The sequence below is a fragment of the Mercenaria mercenaria genome, chromosome 7 (genome assembly GCF_021730395.1).
Source record: "Mercenaria mercenaria strain notata chromosome 7, MADL_Memer_1, whole genome shotgun sequence".
NCBI lineage: Eukaryota > Metazoa > Mollusca > Bivalvia > Venerida > Veneridae > Mercenaria > Mercenaria mercenaria.
The window spans coordinates 1000689-1017962 of record NC_069367.1 but is presented as its reverse complement, the minus strand read 5'-3'; the positions used below and the strand labels follow the sequence as shown (position 1 = coordinate 1017962).

The following is a 17274-nucleotide window of genomic DNA, read 5'->3' as shown; positions in this document are numbered from 1 at the left end:
TTTCTTAGGTTACACCACTTGAAAAGTCATAACTTTGCATATTTCTTCAATTTTCTGTGATATTTTTGTTCTGACAAGTTGTTGTTGTTGTTAAGATTTTTGGCAAATATAAATGCAAACTTTCCGTACATTTCCGTGTTTTTGGAGTCAAACCACTAATATAAATTACTCTTTTAACAATGTTTAATCTTAGGAACATTCATTGTTACGATATGTTGGACATTTTTCATGTTTTTGTTGTTTTTCTGTCGAACGGCAATTTTCTTTACTGGACAAGTCGGACATTGTAGCGCTGCCCGTTTAGTATTTTGTTTTCGTGATTATACGAAAATTACACATCTTTCATGAATTTATTGTATATGCAAATGTTCAGAATCAAATAATCTATTTATTTATGTCAATATTTCACCATTGTATAATGTATTATTCTTGCATTCGGCCAGGAACGGTAGACCGATTCTGCCGTTTAGATCGCTGGAACGGCAAAGTCAAGTTGACGTTCCTGCGTTCTGATTGGTCGAACGGTAGACCGGCACTCGCAGATTCCTTATATATTTGAACGTTGGGTTCAGTCAGTATCGTTCTGGGTCACCAGTCAAATTGCCAAGCAACAAAGAAAATAAGTATAATTAGTTTGGTGACCGGCAAAATTCAAAACAAAGTCCAGATCAACTGAGATTGCCGTTTCTAGATAAATGTGACTGCCGTTCAAGTTAAATGCCATTTGATCATCGTTATAACTGAAATATTTGCCTGGCGTTCACGTAAGTGCAGTAAATATATTTAAATGGGTTGTGTCCAACGTTCAATGAGACAAGTCAAAATACCGCTCGCCAGTATAATGTTAAAGTGCCGTTCTGAATTAGATCTAGCAATACCGTTCGCAAAATACATTTTCTGCTAGAAAGTAAAACATGTTAGAATGCCGTTCTGAACTAGAAATACCGTCGGTACATTCTGCTACATAGTAAACACTTGTTTTAAATGCTGTTCTAAATAAAATTGTGTTGATTTTAAATCGACTTCGTTATGTTGTCATCCTGACGTAAATATATAGAGTGACGTTGCTAACAATATTCAACGACGCGATAGTATTGCACCGATTAATTCACGTAGAAATTGTGACTGATTCTCAACACTAGAATAATTGCATCTACAGTCAGTCAGCCAAGGGAGCCACACATTCTAGCTGCTTAAGACAGGTGCAAAAAAATGACAAAATGTCGATTTTGAAAGACAACTGATTGGCTGCTTAAGACAAGTGGCTGCTTAAAGAAGGTGACCGCTAATGCAGGTTTAACTATAGCCCGTTTGAGAGAAAAAGTGAATCATTGGAAAAGTTTGTAGAAATACCCTGCTGTCTAATAAGTCATAATTGCCATGAGTTTAAAAATTTATTCGTTTCTTAATTCAGCCGGCAAAATATATCACTAAAATTTGAAAACGTTTAGTGTTAATAAACTAAACTCTCTCGTTATATTCATTTGTTATGTTTTCTGAAATATCATATTAAAATTAAAATATTATGCAGAGTACTTTTTTTCAATAGATAAAATATTAAAATGTAACGTACGATAAAACGTGTGTACATTTACAAAACTCAATTTACTTCCGCATTCTAAGCCCTACTTCTCTAAACCGTTTTATCTTAAATCAAATATATAACAAGACAAGTTTAAACATACTTGTATTGCACAGCATAACTGAAGTTTGTGTAAACGGAATATTATCATACGATTCAAAATGGCGGAAAAGGGGAGTGGGAATATGACAATTAACAGCTCTGGTGATGCAGTTCCTGGACGAACAGAGCAGATATTATGTCAGCCGTGTTCAAGTGAGGATAAACAAACAGTAGCTGATGTGTTTTGTTCAACATGTGACGAATTTCAGTGTACAAAATGTTCAAAAGTACATAACACTCACGCGTTTTTGAGAAACCACAAGCTAGTGAATGCAAAAAAAGTGAAAACGAAACCAGTCCACTTTGATATGAAGGGACTAGACCAATGTGATGAGCATCAAGAAGTTTTGAAATTCTTCTGTGAGGATGAGAATCAGCTTTGCTGCAGTACATGTGCTATTGTGGATCACCGGAAATGCCACAGTGTCGTAGAAATACAAAAGATTACCGGAAGGTCTGCATCAACAAGTTCCCAATTAATGGTCAAGTTACAGGAAATAAAAGTGAAAGCTGAAAAGGTCATAAAAAATACAAAGTCAACAATAGAACAGCTGGATCAAGATGTTAAAGAGGTATCTTTAACAATTAGACGAATGCGGGATAATGTTATGAAAATGTTTGACGATTTGGAAGTTTCCGTTGCTAAGGACGCTAAATCATTTAAGACAGAAACAGTAGATAAACTGACAAGGAAACAATCAGACAATGAGAAACATGTTGCTGAGGCAACGAAATCTCTGGAAACAACTGATAACGTCCATCAGAACGGAACGTCATCACAACAGTTTATACTGGAACAGAGAATGAGAAAACAGGTGGATGAACTTAGCTGCAACGTTGACAAGGAATATCAAAGGTTAGAGACCGTGACCGTTTCGTTTGATTTTGATGAAACATTGAAATTGCCCCCACTTTCGATTGCTGATTACGTTCCTGGACAACTGACATTAAAATACTCCGTACCAGAAGCTGTGAAACCTTTAATACCTTTAGATCCAATTGTTAAATTAACGATGATTACTTCCATTGATCTGAAGCAGACTGGAGATGATGTCGGGGAACCGTTATACACAGGACTGGATTTCCTGCCGGATGGTAGACTGATTGCCGTAGATAATCAAAACGAGATATGTTTGATTTATAATGAGAAACTTGAGAAAGTAGGATCATATCAGTTATCGTATAATCCACTGAGTGTAGTTGTTGTATCTGAGGAGGAAGTGGCGATAACAAGTGGTGCTGAATTCCAGATAGACTTTCTACGTGTCAGTAAATCTAACGAGATAACTTTGATCAGGACATGTAAAGTAACGACACAGTATGACTCTATATGTATGAAAGATCAGAGACACTTTGTTGTTGGAACTATTGATGATACAAGACCAGTTCGTATTGTATCTCTGTCTGGAGAAGAGAAAGATTTCAGTATCAACTTCCCAAACAAGAAATATCCTATAGACACTAGTGTTTGTACATATATTAGATACAGTGATAAAGTGGTTCTCACCGATAGGAACGAGCATACTGTCTACATATATGACATCAAGAGCAACACCAGAGTTGTTGTCAAGGACGACCAGATCAAGAACCCATGTGGAGTAGCAGTAGGTCCATCTGACTGTCTTCTGGTTTGCAGTAAGGGAACAAACTCCATTGTACAGATCTCTCAAACAGGTCGGGTCCTATCATCGTACAAGTTAGATATGTATTATCCACGCAGTGTCTGTGTTTCAAAGGATAAATCAGTACTTGCTGTTTCAAATTCCGCTGTAGGTCAAAGAAGTTTAAAGACTTTCAAAATTACAAATTAAGTAAAAATGAGCCCCAAGTCGATGGTATGTTCGTGTATTTAAAAGAACAGCATGTGTATCCGTAAATTGTCATTAAAGGATCCTAATAGTTAAAAAAGGCTATCATGTATGTATCAAATGACTCCAACAATGATAATGTTGTTTGTAAAAGAAACTATACATGAGTATGTCAAAGGTTGTGTGAGCACAAATACTTTCTACTAATACACTGCAGAACTGGCGATATACTTTGTATATCTCACATATGAAAGTATTTAAAACAAATCCGCCATTGAATAACACTAGAAAATGTAAAATATGGAACATTGGTAAAAAAACAGATTACATGATAGAGGTATGCAGGTGATTTTGCATTTTATATCTATATATAATGCGCTAAGTACTGTATTATCACTTGTACTGTTTCATCAAAGTATTGTATCATCATTTGTACTGTTTCCACCAATTACAGAATTATCATTTGTACTACTAGGCGAAATACTGTATTACTTGTATTTGTACTGTTTAGAACTGCATAGAACTGTACTTTTCATTGTTTATGCGAAGTACTGTATAATCTTTTGTATGAATCCTGCGAGGAACTGTATTTTCATTTGTACTGTCTTTCTAAGTACTGTACTTTGCACTGTTCCTGCGAAATACTGGGTTATCATATGTACTGTTTCCGCAATATTCTGTATTATCATTTGAACTGTTTCTGCTAAGAACTGTTTTATTATTTGTACTGTTTCCGCTAAGTACTGTATTATCATCTGTACTGTTTCCGTTAAGTACTGAATTATCATCTGTACTGTTTCCGCAAAGTACTGCATTGTCATCTGTAATATTTCCGTTAAGTACTGTATTATCATTTGAACTGTTTCCACTAAGTACTGTATTATCGTTTGTTCTGTTTCTATTAAGAACTGTATTATCATCTCTACTGTTTCCGCTAAGTACTGTATTATCATCTGTACTGTTTCCGTTAAGTACTGAATTATCAGCTGTACTGTTTCCGCAAAGTACTGCATTGTCATCTGTACTATTTCCGTTAAGAGCTGTATTATCATTTGAACTGTTTCCGCCAAGTACTGTATTATCATTTGTTCTGTTTCTGCTAAGTACTGTATTATCATTAGTGCTGTTTCCTTTAAGTACTGTATTATCACCTATGCTGTTTCAACGAAATACTGTATTATCATCTGTACTGTTTCCGCTAAATACTGTATTATCATCTGTACTAGCTATTTCCGATAAGTACTGAATTATCACCAAGGCTGTTTCAGGGAAATACTTCTTATAATTTTTACTGTTTCCATTAAGTACTGCATTATCACCTGTTCTGTTTCAGTGAAGTACTGTATTACCATCTGCACTATTTCCATTAAGTACTGAATTATCACCGAGGCTCTTTCAGTGAAATACTGCTTATAAGTTGTACTGTTTCGGTTAAGCACTGTATTATCACCTGTGCTGTTTCAGCGAAGTACTGTATGATCTTCTGTACTGATTCTGCTAAGTTTGGAATAATCATCTGTACTGTTTCTGTCAAGTACTGAATTATCATCTGTACTGTTTCTGCTAAGTGCTGTATTATTACCTGTGCTGTTTCAGCGAAGTACTGTATTATCATCTGTACTGATTCCGCTAAGTTCGGTATTAGCATCTGTACTATTTCCGTCAAGTACTGATTTATCATCTCTACTGTTCCCGCTAAGTACTGAATTATCATTTGTACTGTTTGGGCTAAGGACTCTATTATCATCTGTACTGTTTCTGCTATGTTCTGTATTATCATTTTTACAGTTTCCGTTAAATACTGTATCATCACCTGTGCTGTTTCAGCAAAGTACTGAATTATCATCTGGACTATTTCTGCTAAGTACTTTATTATCATTTGTACTGTTTCTGCTAAGGACTGTATTATAAATCTGGTATAATAATAATTATCATCTGTACTGTTTCCATGAAGAACTGTATACTTTCTTCTGTTTCTGCTTAGTACTTAATAATCATTTGTACTGTTTCCACTAAATACTGTATTGACATCTGTACTATTTCTGCTTAGTACTGTATAATCATATGTACTGTTTCCGTTTTGTACTGTATTATCACTTGTAATGTTTCAGTGAAGTACTGTATAGTCATTTGAACTGTTTCTGTGTTGTACATCGTTATCATTTGTATTGTTTCCGCTAAGCACTGTTTTATGATTTGTACTGTTTCCGCTATTATCATTTGTATTATGGATTACTTTTAATGAATATGATTAAGAGTTAATTTTATTTTCTGATGAAAAGAAGCCTTTGTCAGACTATTTAAGTCATATTTAGAGAGATATCCTATTCAATAAAATCTGTAAAAAGATCCTTTGGAAGCAAAGAATGCAACCAAGATGAATTATTATAGCAGACTCGGTTTGATTGAGTCTGTTCTGTTCAGGAGTTGTAATGAAATGTGCAACGCCTGTCAAGCCTCCTAGCACCGGCTTAAGCGGAACTCTTTTACAGATATGTTGAATGGACTCAATGATCCTAAAATCCAGAAAATAGAACAACACTGAATCCAAGTATGGGGAGACTTTTACAACTGGCACACGACACTTAAAATTTATAGTTGTGATAGTTAATAAAATCTATAAAAAGATCCTTTGGAAGTAAAGAAGAATGATAGACTCGGTTAAACCTGATTTCAGATTTTTTAAAGTTGAAAATGTTCTCTCAAAGTCATCTTCCCATAAAGTGCTATGTTGACAGTAAAAGGTATATGTATTGGTGAGCCGGTTGACTGATAGTAACAAGCATGACTGTCAATCCAGAAGTCCAGGGTTCGAATCCCGGTCCAGACACTGGAAATTTCTGACATGCTCTTGAGCGTGTCCCACCTAAGAGGCCTGTACTGTTCTGTCCAGGAACGAAGGTTTCGCGTGTATCAGTGCTATACACCGGGCATGTTAAAGAACCAGACTGTCTATTCGCAAAGAGCTAGGCTAAGTTTAAAGCCAGACAGGCCTGTATCTAAAAATGATTTCACTCTATCTGTTCTGGGGGCTTTATCTCACTCTCTCCCTCTGGTCAGATCGCTCTGTGTCTGTACTAGTAGAGGATGATTTTCGCGCCCTATGTGGCTGCATTTGCTGCATGTTTATCATGAAAAGGGCGCTATATAATTCTGGTAAAATAATAATAATAATAATAATAATAATAATAAAAAGACCATTATGGCATTCTATACAAGTTGGTTTACAGGCGTTTGTTATAGCAATACAATTCAATGAGTCGTTCAAGGTAACCTGTATGTTGTTCTTTTTAAGATTTGTCAAACAGTTATCGTTATATCATATGACTGTTTACATGCGTTTGATTTTATCGAAGCCATAATGATAACTGCGATGTGTTCCAGCTTTAAACTAGAACTGTCACAGGAGTGACGATTAATATCCCCACAATACCACTTTATCACAGCAGTAAGCCAGTGTCAGAGTCAATGTTGTCCTATATCTGTATTTGATCATGTTACACCTATGTACGAAAAATGATTTAAATCTGTCAACAATGCAAAAAACGTTCTATTGTTCTGGGTCAATGTGACCTTTGACCCATTGACGTCAAAATCAAGAGGGATCACCTGCTGGTCATGATCAACTTCCCTATTAAGTTTCGTGTTCTTATGCCCGAGTGTTCTTAAGTTATCGTCCAGAAAACGTTTAACTGTTCTGGGTCACTGTGACCATGACCTTTGACCTACTGACCTCAAAATGCATAGGAGTCATCTGTTGGTCATGATCATTCTTTCTATAAACTTTCATGATCCTAGGCCTAAGTGTTCTCAAGTTATCATCCGCAAACCGTTTAACTGTTCCGGGTTCTTGTGATCTTGACTTTTGACCTACTAACCTTAAACTCAACCTTGACTTGTATTTTATGATGTTACATCTGTGTACCAAAATTTATGATTACTAGGCCCAAGTTATCATCCTGACACCGTTTAACTGTTCCGGGCCGTTGTGACCGTGACCTTTAACCTACTGACCTCAAAGTCGAAGCTGACCTGTATTTTATGATGGTACACCTGCATACCAAAAAATATTTAAATCTGTCAAGCCTTTCCCGAGTTATTGTCCGGAAACCATGAAAACCAACGGATCGACAAGCTCACTCCTATATACTGAGGGTATACTTACTGGTTGATCACTGGATGATATGTAAATAATGAACAATCAGCTGGATAGAACCAACGCTCATCTGCAAACATGACATAGAATTACGGTTTTCTGTTAGGGCCATTATTGCCTCGCCCTTCCGCAATACTAATCTTCAGGGTGAAGGGTGTTAAACATCGATAGCCCTAATGGAACACTGTACAGACTGACCACTAAAATAAATCTGATATCTACGTCTATGCGTCATTGATCAGTATACGTACAGCTGATCAACTAGTGATTTATTAATGAAAATAAGTGTACACCACGATAATTTGCATCAAATTATGCACTAAATGCACTAATCAGATTTGTTGATTTCTGTCTTTCTTGTGCGATTCTTTCGATGCTGGACAGTGAAAAATAGCACATCTGTGGAAGCTGGAGCTATCACTAAAGTGATTAATAATTCGAATGTGGATTTTGATATTCAGCAACATTGGAGTAAAATCTAAACAAGTATAAAGAGACATAACTTATGAAATATTTCTTCAATAGTAATTTAATCTTTCAAGAAGAAAGATAATCAAAGTTAAGAATAAACAAAACAATACTTCTTGCAAATTTATTCTGTCAAATACAATGTATGCAACTGTTTATAATGGTAACTGAAAATGTATTTAACAGAACCGCTATATCTAAAATAAATTACAATAACTAGCATTATATCATGATACAATACAATAATAATAACAAAAAGGTTTTCTATAATGTATTTCTAATTATTCTTCAACAAGTTCTCTATGAAGCCTTTCTAATGATTCCTTCACTGAAAAATATAATTTTATGCTGAATGTAGAATAGGTCTACTTGAATATTCAAAACAATATCAATATAGATAGATTTAAGAAATACTGACATTTTCTATGCATTTCATTTAATTCAATTAAAGTACTTACCTGTTTCATAACTCAAGCATAAAGTAAGACATGTTTACAGATACCTAATCAACACTCACATGTTTCTGAAATGTTTCAAGGTTATGAATGATATTTATCAATTTTCTATATATAAACTTTAAAAGTACAAAAAGAAAAAGAATGAAAACTTTTCTTGTATGTTTGTTATGATAAAAAACAATCTGCAGAATATTTTGTCAGAAATATTGCCAAATATATTATCTCTATGTCAGAATCTTTTTAAGCAACACAAAAAATGGAGAAAAATGATTTCTCCTAGTTAAAGACATTGGTGAATAAAAGTCCAATAGAACTTTATTAGCCTGTGGGCTTAAAGTATGAAATATTTAGTAATCATTTTTATTATCATACAAAAATGTTATACATTAACATGTGAAACTTAATATCAGAAATGCTTAAACAATTAATGTTTTTGGTTTTTGGTTTAACATTGCACAGACACAATTATAGGTCATATGGCGACTTTCCAGCTTTTGATGGTAGAGGAAGACCCCAAGTGACCTTCCGTGCATTATTTTATCACGAGCAGGGGCACCTGGGTAGAACCATCGACCTTCCGTAAGTCAGCTGGATGGCTTCCTCACATGAAGAATTCGATGCCCCGAGTGAGGCTCGAACCCACATCAATGAGGGGCAAGTGATTTGAAGTCAGCGACCATAACCACTCGACCACGGATGCCCCAGGTTTACTTGAACAAATATGGCAGTGATATTTGATTAATGTATTTAAGTAGAAGCTTATGATTTCTGCTTGGCATATTTACACCTCACACATTTTCATTATCTCTCAAAACCTGTCATTACAAATGAAGAAATATGAAAATCTACATTACTGGGACGAAATGAATACATACCTTATATTCTGCTTAATGTTTAATATGTTAAAAGCTAAATATTGCACTTTTCGTGTAGTTTATGATTCATATTTACAAACAGTTTACACCATTAATGACTGTACATGTATGACTGTCCAATATTTTTGGGAATATTTAACATTTCAATACATCTTAATATACAAAAGTTTTATGCGTCTAGTACGGTAATATTATTAATTTTTGTGGGGGACTAATTTTCGTGCATTCTGTGGTCGTGTCAATAAACAAACTTAAATCCCAATAAACAAATGTGCGAAATTCTCATTCATTTTATCTTAACACGTTATCCAGGAAATATTGAAAAACAGATCCCCCATATTAGTCTTTCTACCTGAAACCACGAACTTTCATCTCCACAAAATCATATGATTTTACAGTATATTATACAAGTAATAACAATGTTAAAAGGAGACATTCATTTGTAAGTAAATATGTATTCTTCTAATAGATTTGTTAATATCTGGTAACAAACTGAGATCGCATAAACTTACTGTCAGATCTAATTATGGCAGATCTTTGTTTTTTCATCAAGAAGTTGGAGCTATGGTAAAATGAAACTGTTTGAATAAAAGTATTCCATAACTTGGACTCCGATTGTTTCATTTTCTGGTCTTTTGAGATATAAAAGTCCACTGAATTTATCTGTGTAATAGAATACCACTTAAGCCATTGCTAAAAGGCCCTCTCACGAACCAGACTCGTGTCTATTATTATTTTTACTTGCCTGTGTTTTATTTTGCTTGCCTGTGTTTTAATGCTTTAAAAGTATCTTCTTATAGATATTATGAAATTCATTCTAAATATACTGGAATTATTTTTTTCTAAATTGCCAAAACCAGACATTTAGCAAGCCAACCATATGAATAAAAGTCAATATACATTGTATAAGAAGTACAAGAGGACCATAGAGGCCCTACATGCTCACCTGATCTTGACTATTTGACTAGGGATATGTGGAGGACACACTGAATCATGAATTGTAACATCTGTGTTCAGTATAAACAAGAGGGCCCCTGAACGGGTCAACATAACAATTTCAATAATGATAAACACAAAGTTTGATGAAGATCTATCATGTGATTCATGAGAAGAACTCATTTAAAGGTTTTTCTACTTTTGACACTGACAGGGACCAAACTAAACCATTGGAAAAAAAAACTTCACAAAGTTTGGTGTAATATTGACTTGTAGTTTCAGAGGAGACAATGTTCAAGTACAAATGTTGACACATGATACATCAAAAAAATCTTTATCAGTCAAGAGAACTAGGTATTTGTGATAGATATTTTCCCTATTGTGAAATCCCTAGCAAATCTGATATAACAAATGTCAAATGAATGGGTTAAGCATATAAATTATAATACATGTATTTTGAAAACTGCTATATTCTATTTACATAATGTATAACTGAAACAGTTTAGACTAAAATTTTTTAACTATAACATTTTCTAAGGCATGCATGAATATAACAATATTATCAAACAATAAATGCGTAATTAAATCCCTGTTTTATTTTTTATTCTGTTCGTCATACGCTTTCTTCAGTCGTTTCTTCAACTCACCAGGAAACTTGTCGTAACAAAATTTGCAGACTGGTTTCAGATCAAACTCGAAAAATTTTGTCCTACAAAAGAAGAAAATGTAACTTAGGAAGAAGACTTCACCAAATTAAATATCTAATAACTTTTAAAGTCATGCAGTTATACTTAAAGTCATACTTTGTTGTTTTATTCAGTCGCATTGACACAATTTTAGGTACAAGGACTTCCCAGCTTTTAATGTTCAAGGAAGACACTAGATACCCCACTGGGCATTATTTTAAGCAAGGGCGGGCACCAGAGTAGAACCATCAAACTTCCAAAGCCAGTCAGATGCAAGGTTTCAACCCACTGCGGTGAAGAGCAAGAATGTAACCACTCGGCCACAGCAATCCCTTCTATGTAGGTACCAACAAAAAGGTTAAACACTGATGAATGATTTAAGCAATGTTGAATTTATTTTCAAAATGTGAACTGTAAGAATATTTATTAGGTTGTAGTTGTGAATCTGAATATCTGGCTCCATCAAGTTACTGCAAAACTAGTAACCCAAGGGCTGGCTACTGTAAAATTTTCTGTATTTATGGGAACTACTTTTTTGTGTCTTCGTGGTTGTATCAATCATTCATTGGGACTACTTTTTTGTGTACTTCGCGGTTGTATCAAACATTCATGGTGACTACTTTTTATGTATTTCGTAATTGTATCAAACAGTTATGGGGACTACTTTTTGTGTATTTCATGGTTGTATAAATATGAACAAGAGCTGTCCGTAAGACAGCGCGCTCAATTTTTCTCAGTGCTTGACTCTGAATTTGCCAGTAAAAAATCCAAGTTAAAAAGGGACATAACTCTGTCAAAATTCAAATCAGAGTTACGGGAATTGTGTCTTTTGGTGTAGACTTTGATGGTAAACAAGTATTTTAAATTTCAAGTCAAAAGCTTTGATAGTAACAGAGATATTTGACTTTATCAAAAACTTTAACCAAAAATTCTAAGTTAAAAAGGGGCATAATTATGTCAAAATTCAAACCAGAGTTATGTGAATTGCATCTCCTGGTGTAGATTTTGATAGTAAATGACTGTTTTGAGTTTCAAGTCAAAAGCTTTAATAGTAACAGAGATATTGGACTTTATCAAAAATTTTAACAAAAAATTCTAAGTTAAAAAGGGGCATAATTCTGTCAAAATTCAAATCAGAGTTATGGGGATTGTTTCTCCAGGTGTAGACTTTGATAGTAAAGAAGTTTTTTAAGTTTCAAGTCAATAGCTTAGATAGTAACAGAGATATTTGATTTTATCAAAAACTTTAACCAACGGCGACACCGACACCGGGGCGAGTACAATAGCTCTACTTTTTCTTCAAAAAGTCGAGCTAAAAATAAAACCCAAACAAACAAACAAATTTCCTGTTCATTTTATCTTCAAAATAATAAATCCATGAACTGATATCCCAACAACATGACCTTTTTGACCAAAACCATGAATTTCCCAACCATGAATTTAAATCATTCCACAGTATTCCTACTCCAGCCGTCGCCGGGGTGAGTTAAGATAGCTCTCCATATTCTTCATATAGTCAAGCTAAAAATAATTTGTTTTTTAAATAAAAAAGATTATGTAGTCAGTAGCCTGACTATCTCTGGGTGAAAGACAATTTTTTTTAAACACTGGTGAAAACATCTAAAACTATTAAATTGTACACCAGAAAAGTACATAACAAGATGTAGATAGTGTGAAATCATTTAAATTCGCTGACATGAAATTTCACGCAAACGTGAAGGACTGTTTCGCGTGGGCTTTAATTCACGCATTTTCAATTTTAGTAAGGAAAAGATATAATTAAAAAATAATAATAGCACGGTCTTAAATTCTCGCATCGGTCCTAGCGCGAAATACGCGAAAATTGGTCCTATGCGAATAAAAATGATTTCACAGTAGTAAGAAACCAAGGAAGCTGTCTGGGAGGAGGATAATCTTCAGCTGTTAATCACTATTTTTGCATAAAATAATCTTTTTGTGGATTTTACAGATACATCAACCCACTGCATTTCCAACCAAAAAATAAACCATTTATATTGTCTTTAGAATTTAAAACCCACAAATTCAAACCCTGAAAAAATAGCTGTATAGGCTGAAAGTATGTTATGCCAAAGAAATTGAATTAAAACTGAAATTAAATAGTTTACAGTAACATCATTTGACTCCAGTAAATTAATACATATTTCTTAAGCTGTTTTGATTTGAAGGTATCTTTAACTACAGTGTTGCAGTATTAGCTTGGACACATCAGGTAAGAATATGTGTTAGGCAGGCAGTTAACTCAGAGTACTCGCCCTGTATGTGATGTGTCCTGCGTTTGACAGTGCACAGTTTTCTCACACTGTGACACCACTGAATATGCAAATTTCAAAGTATGTGTGTGTGTTTGTTCCGGTGAAACATTTTTTTCAACAATCTTTCAGTCATATAAATGACGGTGTCTGTTTGAAGCAGTAAGCACAATGCCTAACTTTCTATTGCTGCCTCACTGGAATATCACGCCGTAGACACGTGGCATGATACTCCCAATACTGACATCGGGCTGACTAGTCCTAGCACTATCCTCTTAATGCTGAGCGCCAAGCGAGGAAGCTGCTAGTACCATTTTTACATCTTTGGTATGACGCGTCCGAGGATCGAACCCATGACCTCCCGCACTCGAAGCGGACGCTCTACCAAATTTCAAAGTAAGCTTTACATTTTGATTTTAACATTTTTAAGCTATAACTGTTTCTCTCACATGAATAAAACTTCATTTTGCTTCAAATGTAAAAAGAACATGATCAAGAGCGGACTGGCACCTTATAGCAGTGTGCAGCCATAATTTACTATCAAGCTTTAACATTGTTTCATCATTTATTTTTCTGTTGTCTAAAATTTTTGTTTTTATAATTATGGCATAACCATAAGTTTATTAGCAAAATGCTATCAAACAAATTTTGTTCTACTTACTTTTGACTCATCTTTCTATCACATATAGAACATGCAAAATGATTCACGTGCCACGCCTTGTTAAATGCATGAAATACTGAAATCAAAAACAAAAAATATTTACACACATATATAAACTGAATTACTTCCCTTTCCTATAGTGATATATATATATATATATATATTTAGACACAGTATGTGCCTTTTTCATTTAAAAACTAATTTATAGCTAAAGAATGCTTTAATACTTTTTACACATGATGGGCATTTATATGTCGGATGTAATAATTTCACGAGGGCGCAGCCCGAGTGAAACTATTTGTTTGATGTATTACCGCCCAAGTGTATAAATAGTGTTAAAACATGATTCTGCTATAAATCATTTCAATTCTAATATGCCTTTAATCTGAAACAGTAGATAAAATATAGAAGCGCTCTTTCTTGGTTGCAACAGGAACTTTGACGTCACCGCATGTTAACATGACGTCATTCTTGCGTTAGCCTGTTTTAACAGAGACAGGCATATTAGAATGTTATATATTTAGACACAATTTGTGACTTTTTCATTAAAATCTGAGAAAATCTATTCAGTTTAAAATTTCTATGATATTTTGTTCCCATTCTGGTTTCTTTTTTATTCTTAGGCCTAAAAATCTTTTTTTCTGGTATCTTAACTACCAAAACTTTTTGGATAAAAAAACTAAAGATTTACATACCATCTCCGGAGATGACACTGTTGCATGTGAAACAGATGTTTCCGAACAGCTGGTGGTAGTGAATCTCGCAGTATGCCAGTCCCTTCTTCTCGTAATGTCTTGTGCCAAAGAAAGGTTTCTCACATTTGGCACACACAAAATGCTCCACGTGCCATGCTTTTCCTAGGGCATGGACAACTCTCTCCTCAATGGGCCGTCTGTAAAAGTGATCAAAGTTATCTCCCATGGAACATAATTGCATTTAATATCATATATGAATGACCTTGCATTTTATAATTTTATCTAACTTTTTTCATAAATTCAATATGAGAAGACACTAATATAATTATATTCTCTATTTTTGCCAGTACCGTATATATTCACTGAAAATAAATTTCTAATTGACACAGTTGTATTTATGTGTATATGTTACCAACAACAGTTATCAGAACTGAATGAAGATTATAATAATTTCAGTTTAAAAACAAAAATCACTGAAAAAAAGAAATAATACAAAACATGATTTTACAAACAAACATAAAATATATGTTTAGAAACTTCAAATATAATCTAGGAAATGTTAAGCTGTGCCAGTATAAATGTAAAATCCCTAAAAATGAACTTTGTGTTTCTTCTAAGAACTGTTTTAACAGTATTTCATTACACAGACTATACTGGCAGTAAGTATTCTTTCCTGAATTGCAATCTTTAGCTGCTGACCGGTAACCTAAACCGTTGCCGCAATAAACACAAAATGGATACTGAATGATTTACCAGTAGATTCAACACTCTGATGGTCTTTTTATCAAAGAGTGAACAAATTCCATCCGGCATTGAGCTTACAATCACTGATTTGCAAAAGCCATACTGTATTTACTCCCCTATTCATTTTTCCTCCTGAAAAATCTCACCTAATGTGTTTTCTCGGCTAATAAGTGAGTCAATGTCATTGACCTATAGCATTTATAAATGAGTCTGTAAAATACTGCCAATTTTGAAGTTATTATTTTAGGAACCCGTCTTATAGGAGGATCGTCTTATAGTCGAGTAAATATGGCACTAGCTAGAGTGGTAAACTGTTTGGACATGGATATACTAGTTACCTGCAAGCTCCACAGATAGGTATACATGTTTGGACATGGATATACTAGTTACCTGCAAGCTCCACAGATAGGTATACATGTTTGGACATGGATGTTCTAGTTACCTGCAAGCTCCACAGATAGGTATACATGTTTGGACATGGATGTTCTAGTTACCTGCAAGCTCCACAGATAGGTATACATGTTTGGACATGGATATTCTAGTTACCTGCAAGCTCCACAGATAGGTATACATGTTTGGACATGGATATTCTAGTTACCTGCAAGCTCCACAGATAGGTATACATGTTTGGACATGGATATTCTAGTTACCTGCAAGCTCCACAGATAGGTATACATGTTTGGACATGGATATTCTAGTTACCTGCAAGCTCCACAGATAGGTATAAATGTTTGGACATGGATATTCTAGTTACCTGCAAGCTCCACAGATAGGTATAAATGTTTGGACATGGATATTCTAGTTACCTGCAAGCTCCACATATAGGTATACATGTTTGGACATGGATATACTAGTTACCTGCAAGCTCCACAGATAGGTATAAATGTTTGGACATGGATATTCTAGTTACCTGCAAGCTCCACAGATAGGTATAAATGTTTGGACATGGATGTACTAGTTACCTGCAAGCTCCACATATAGGTATAAATGTTTGGACATGGATATACTAGTTACCTGCAAGCTCCACAGATAGGTATAAATGTTTGGACATGGATATACTAGTTACCTGCAAGCTCCACAGATAGGTATAAATGTTTGGACATGGATATTCTAGTTACCTGCAAGCTCCACATATAGGTATAAATGTTTGGACATGGATATACTAGTTACCTGCAAGCTCCACAGATAGGTATAAATGTTTGGACATGGATGTACTAGTTACCTGCAAGCTCCACATATAGGTATAAATGTTTGGACATGGATATACTAGTTACCTGCAAGCTCTACAGATAGGTATAAATGTTTGGACATGGATATTCTAGTTACCTGCAAGCTCCACATATAGGTATAAATGTTTGGACATGGATGTACTAGTTACCTGCAAGCTCCACATATAGGTATAAATGTTTGGACATGGATATACTAGTTACCTGCAAGCTCTACAGATAGGTATAAATGTTTGGACATGGATGTTCTAGTTACCTGCAAGCTCCACATATAGGTATAAATGTTTGGACATGGATGTACTAGTTACCTGCAAGCTCTACAGATAGGTATAAATGTTTGGACATGGATGTTCTAGTTACCTGCAAGCTCCACAGATAGGTATAAATGTTTGGACATGGATGTTCTAGTTACCTGCAAGCTCCACAGATAGGTATAAATGTTTGGACATGGATGTTCTAGTTACCTGCAAGCTCCACAGATAGGTATAAATGTTTGGACATGGATGTTCTAGTTACCTGCAAGCTCCACAGATAGGTATAAATGTTTGGACATGGATGTTCTAGTTACCTGCAAGCTCCACAGATAGGTATAAATGTTTGGACATGG

At 34.6% G+C, this 17274-nt stretch overlaps 3 protein-coding genes across 7 annotated transcripts in view; 1 reads left to right on the top strand and 2 right to left on the bottom strand.

The window, feature by feature from the left end:
* Nucleotides 1-1743: 1743 nt before the first annotated feature.
* Nucleotides 1744-3495, top strand: LOC128558727 (uncharacterized). Its single transcript, XM_053548895.1, has one exon. The coding sequence runs from the start codon at nucleotides 1744-1746 to the stop codon at nucleotides 3493-3495; it is 1752 nt and encodes a 583-aa protein (XP_053404870.1).
* Nucleotides 3496-4101: 606 nt separating this feature from the next.
* On the bottom strand, nucleotides 4102-5272 carry LOC128558726 (probable basic-leucine zipper transcription factor S). The gene is made up of 2 exons (XM_053548894.1): nucleotides 4878-5272; nucleotides 4102-4648 (listed from the first exon to the last, which is right to left on the bottom strand). Exons 1-2 carry the CDS (start codon nucleotides 5270-5272, stop codon nucleotides 4102-4104), a joined length of 942 nt encoding a protein of 313 aa, XP_053404869.1.
* A 2954-nt stretch (nucleotides 5273-8226) lies between these two features.
* Nucleotides 8227-17274, bottom strand: part of LOC128546048 (LIM and senescent cell antigen-like-containing domain protein 1) — a 92173-nt gene continuing 83125 nt past the window's right edge. For all 5 annotated transcript variants that reach the window (XM_053547337.1, XM_053547333.1, XM_053547336.1 and 2 more), the window contains exons 8-10: nucleotides 14698-14894; nucleotides 14003-14078; nucleotides 8227-11094 (exon numbers count right to left, since the gene is read on the bottom strand). In XM_053547337.1, coding sequence (XP_053403312.1) covers nucleotides 10980-11094; nucleotides 14003-14078; nucleotides 14698-14894 — 388 coding nt within the window. In that variant the 3' untranslated portion in view covers nucleotides 8227-10979. The remainder of the gene's footprint in view (nucleotides 11095-14002; nucleotides 14079-14697; nucleotides 14895-17274) is intronic.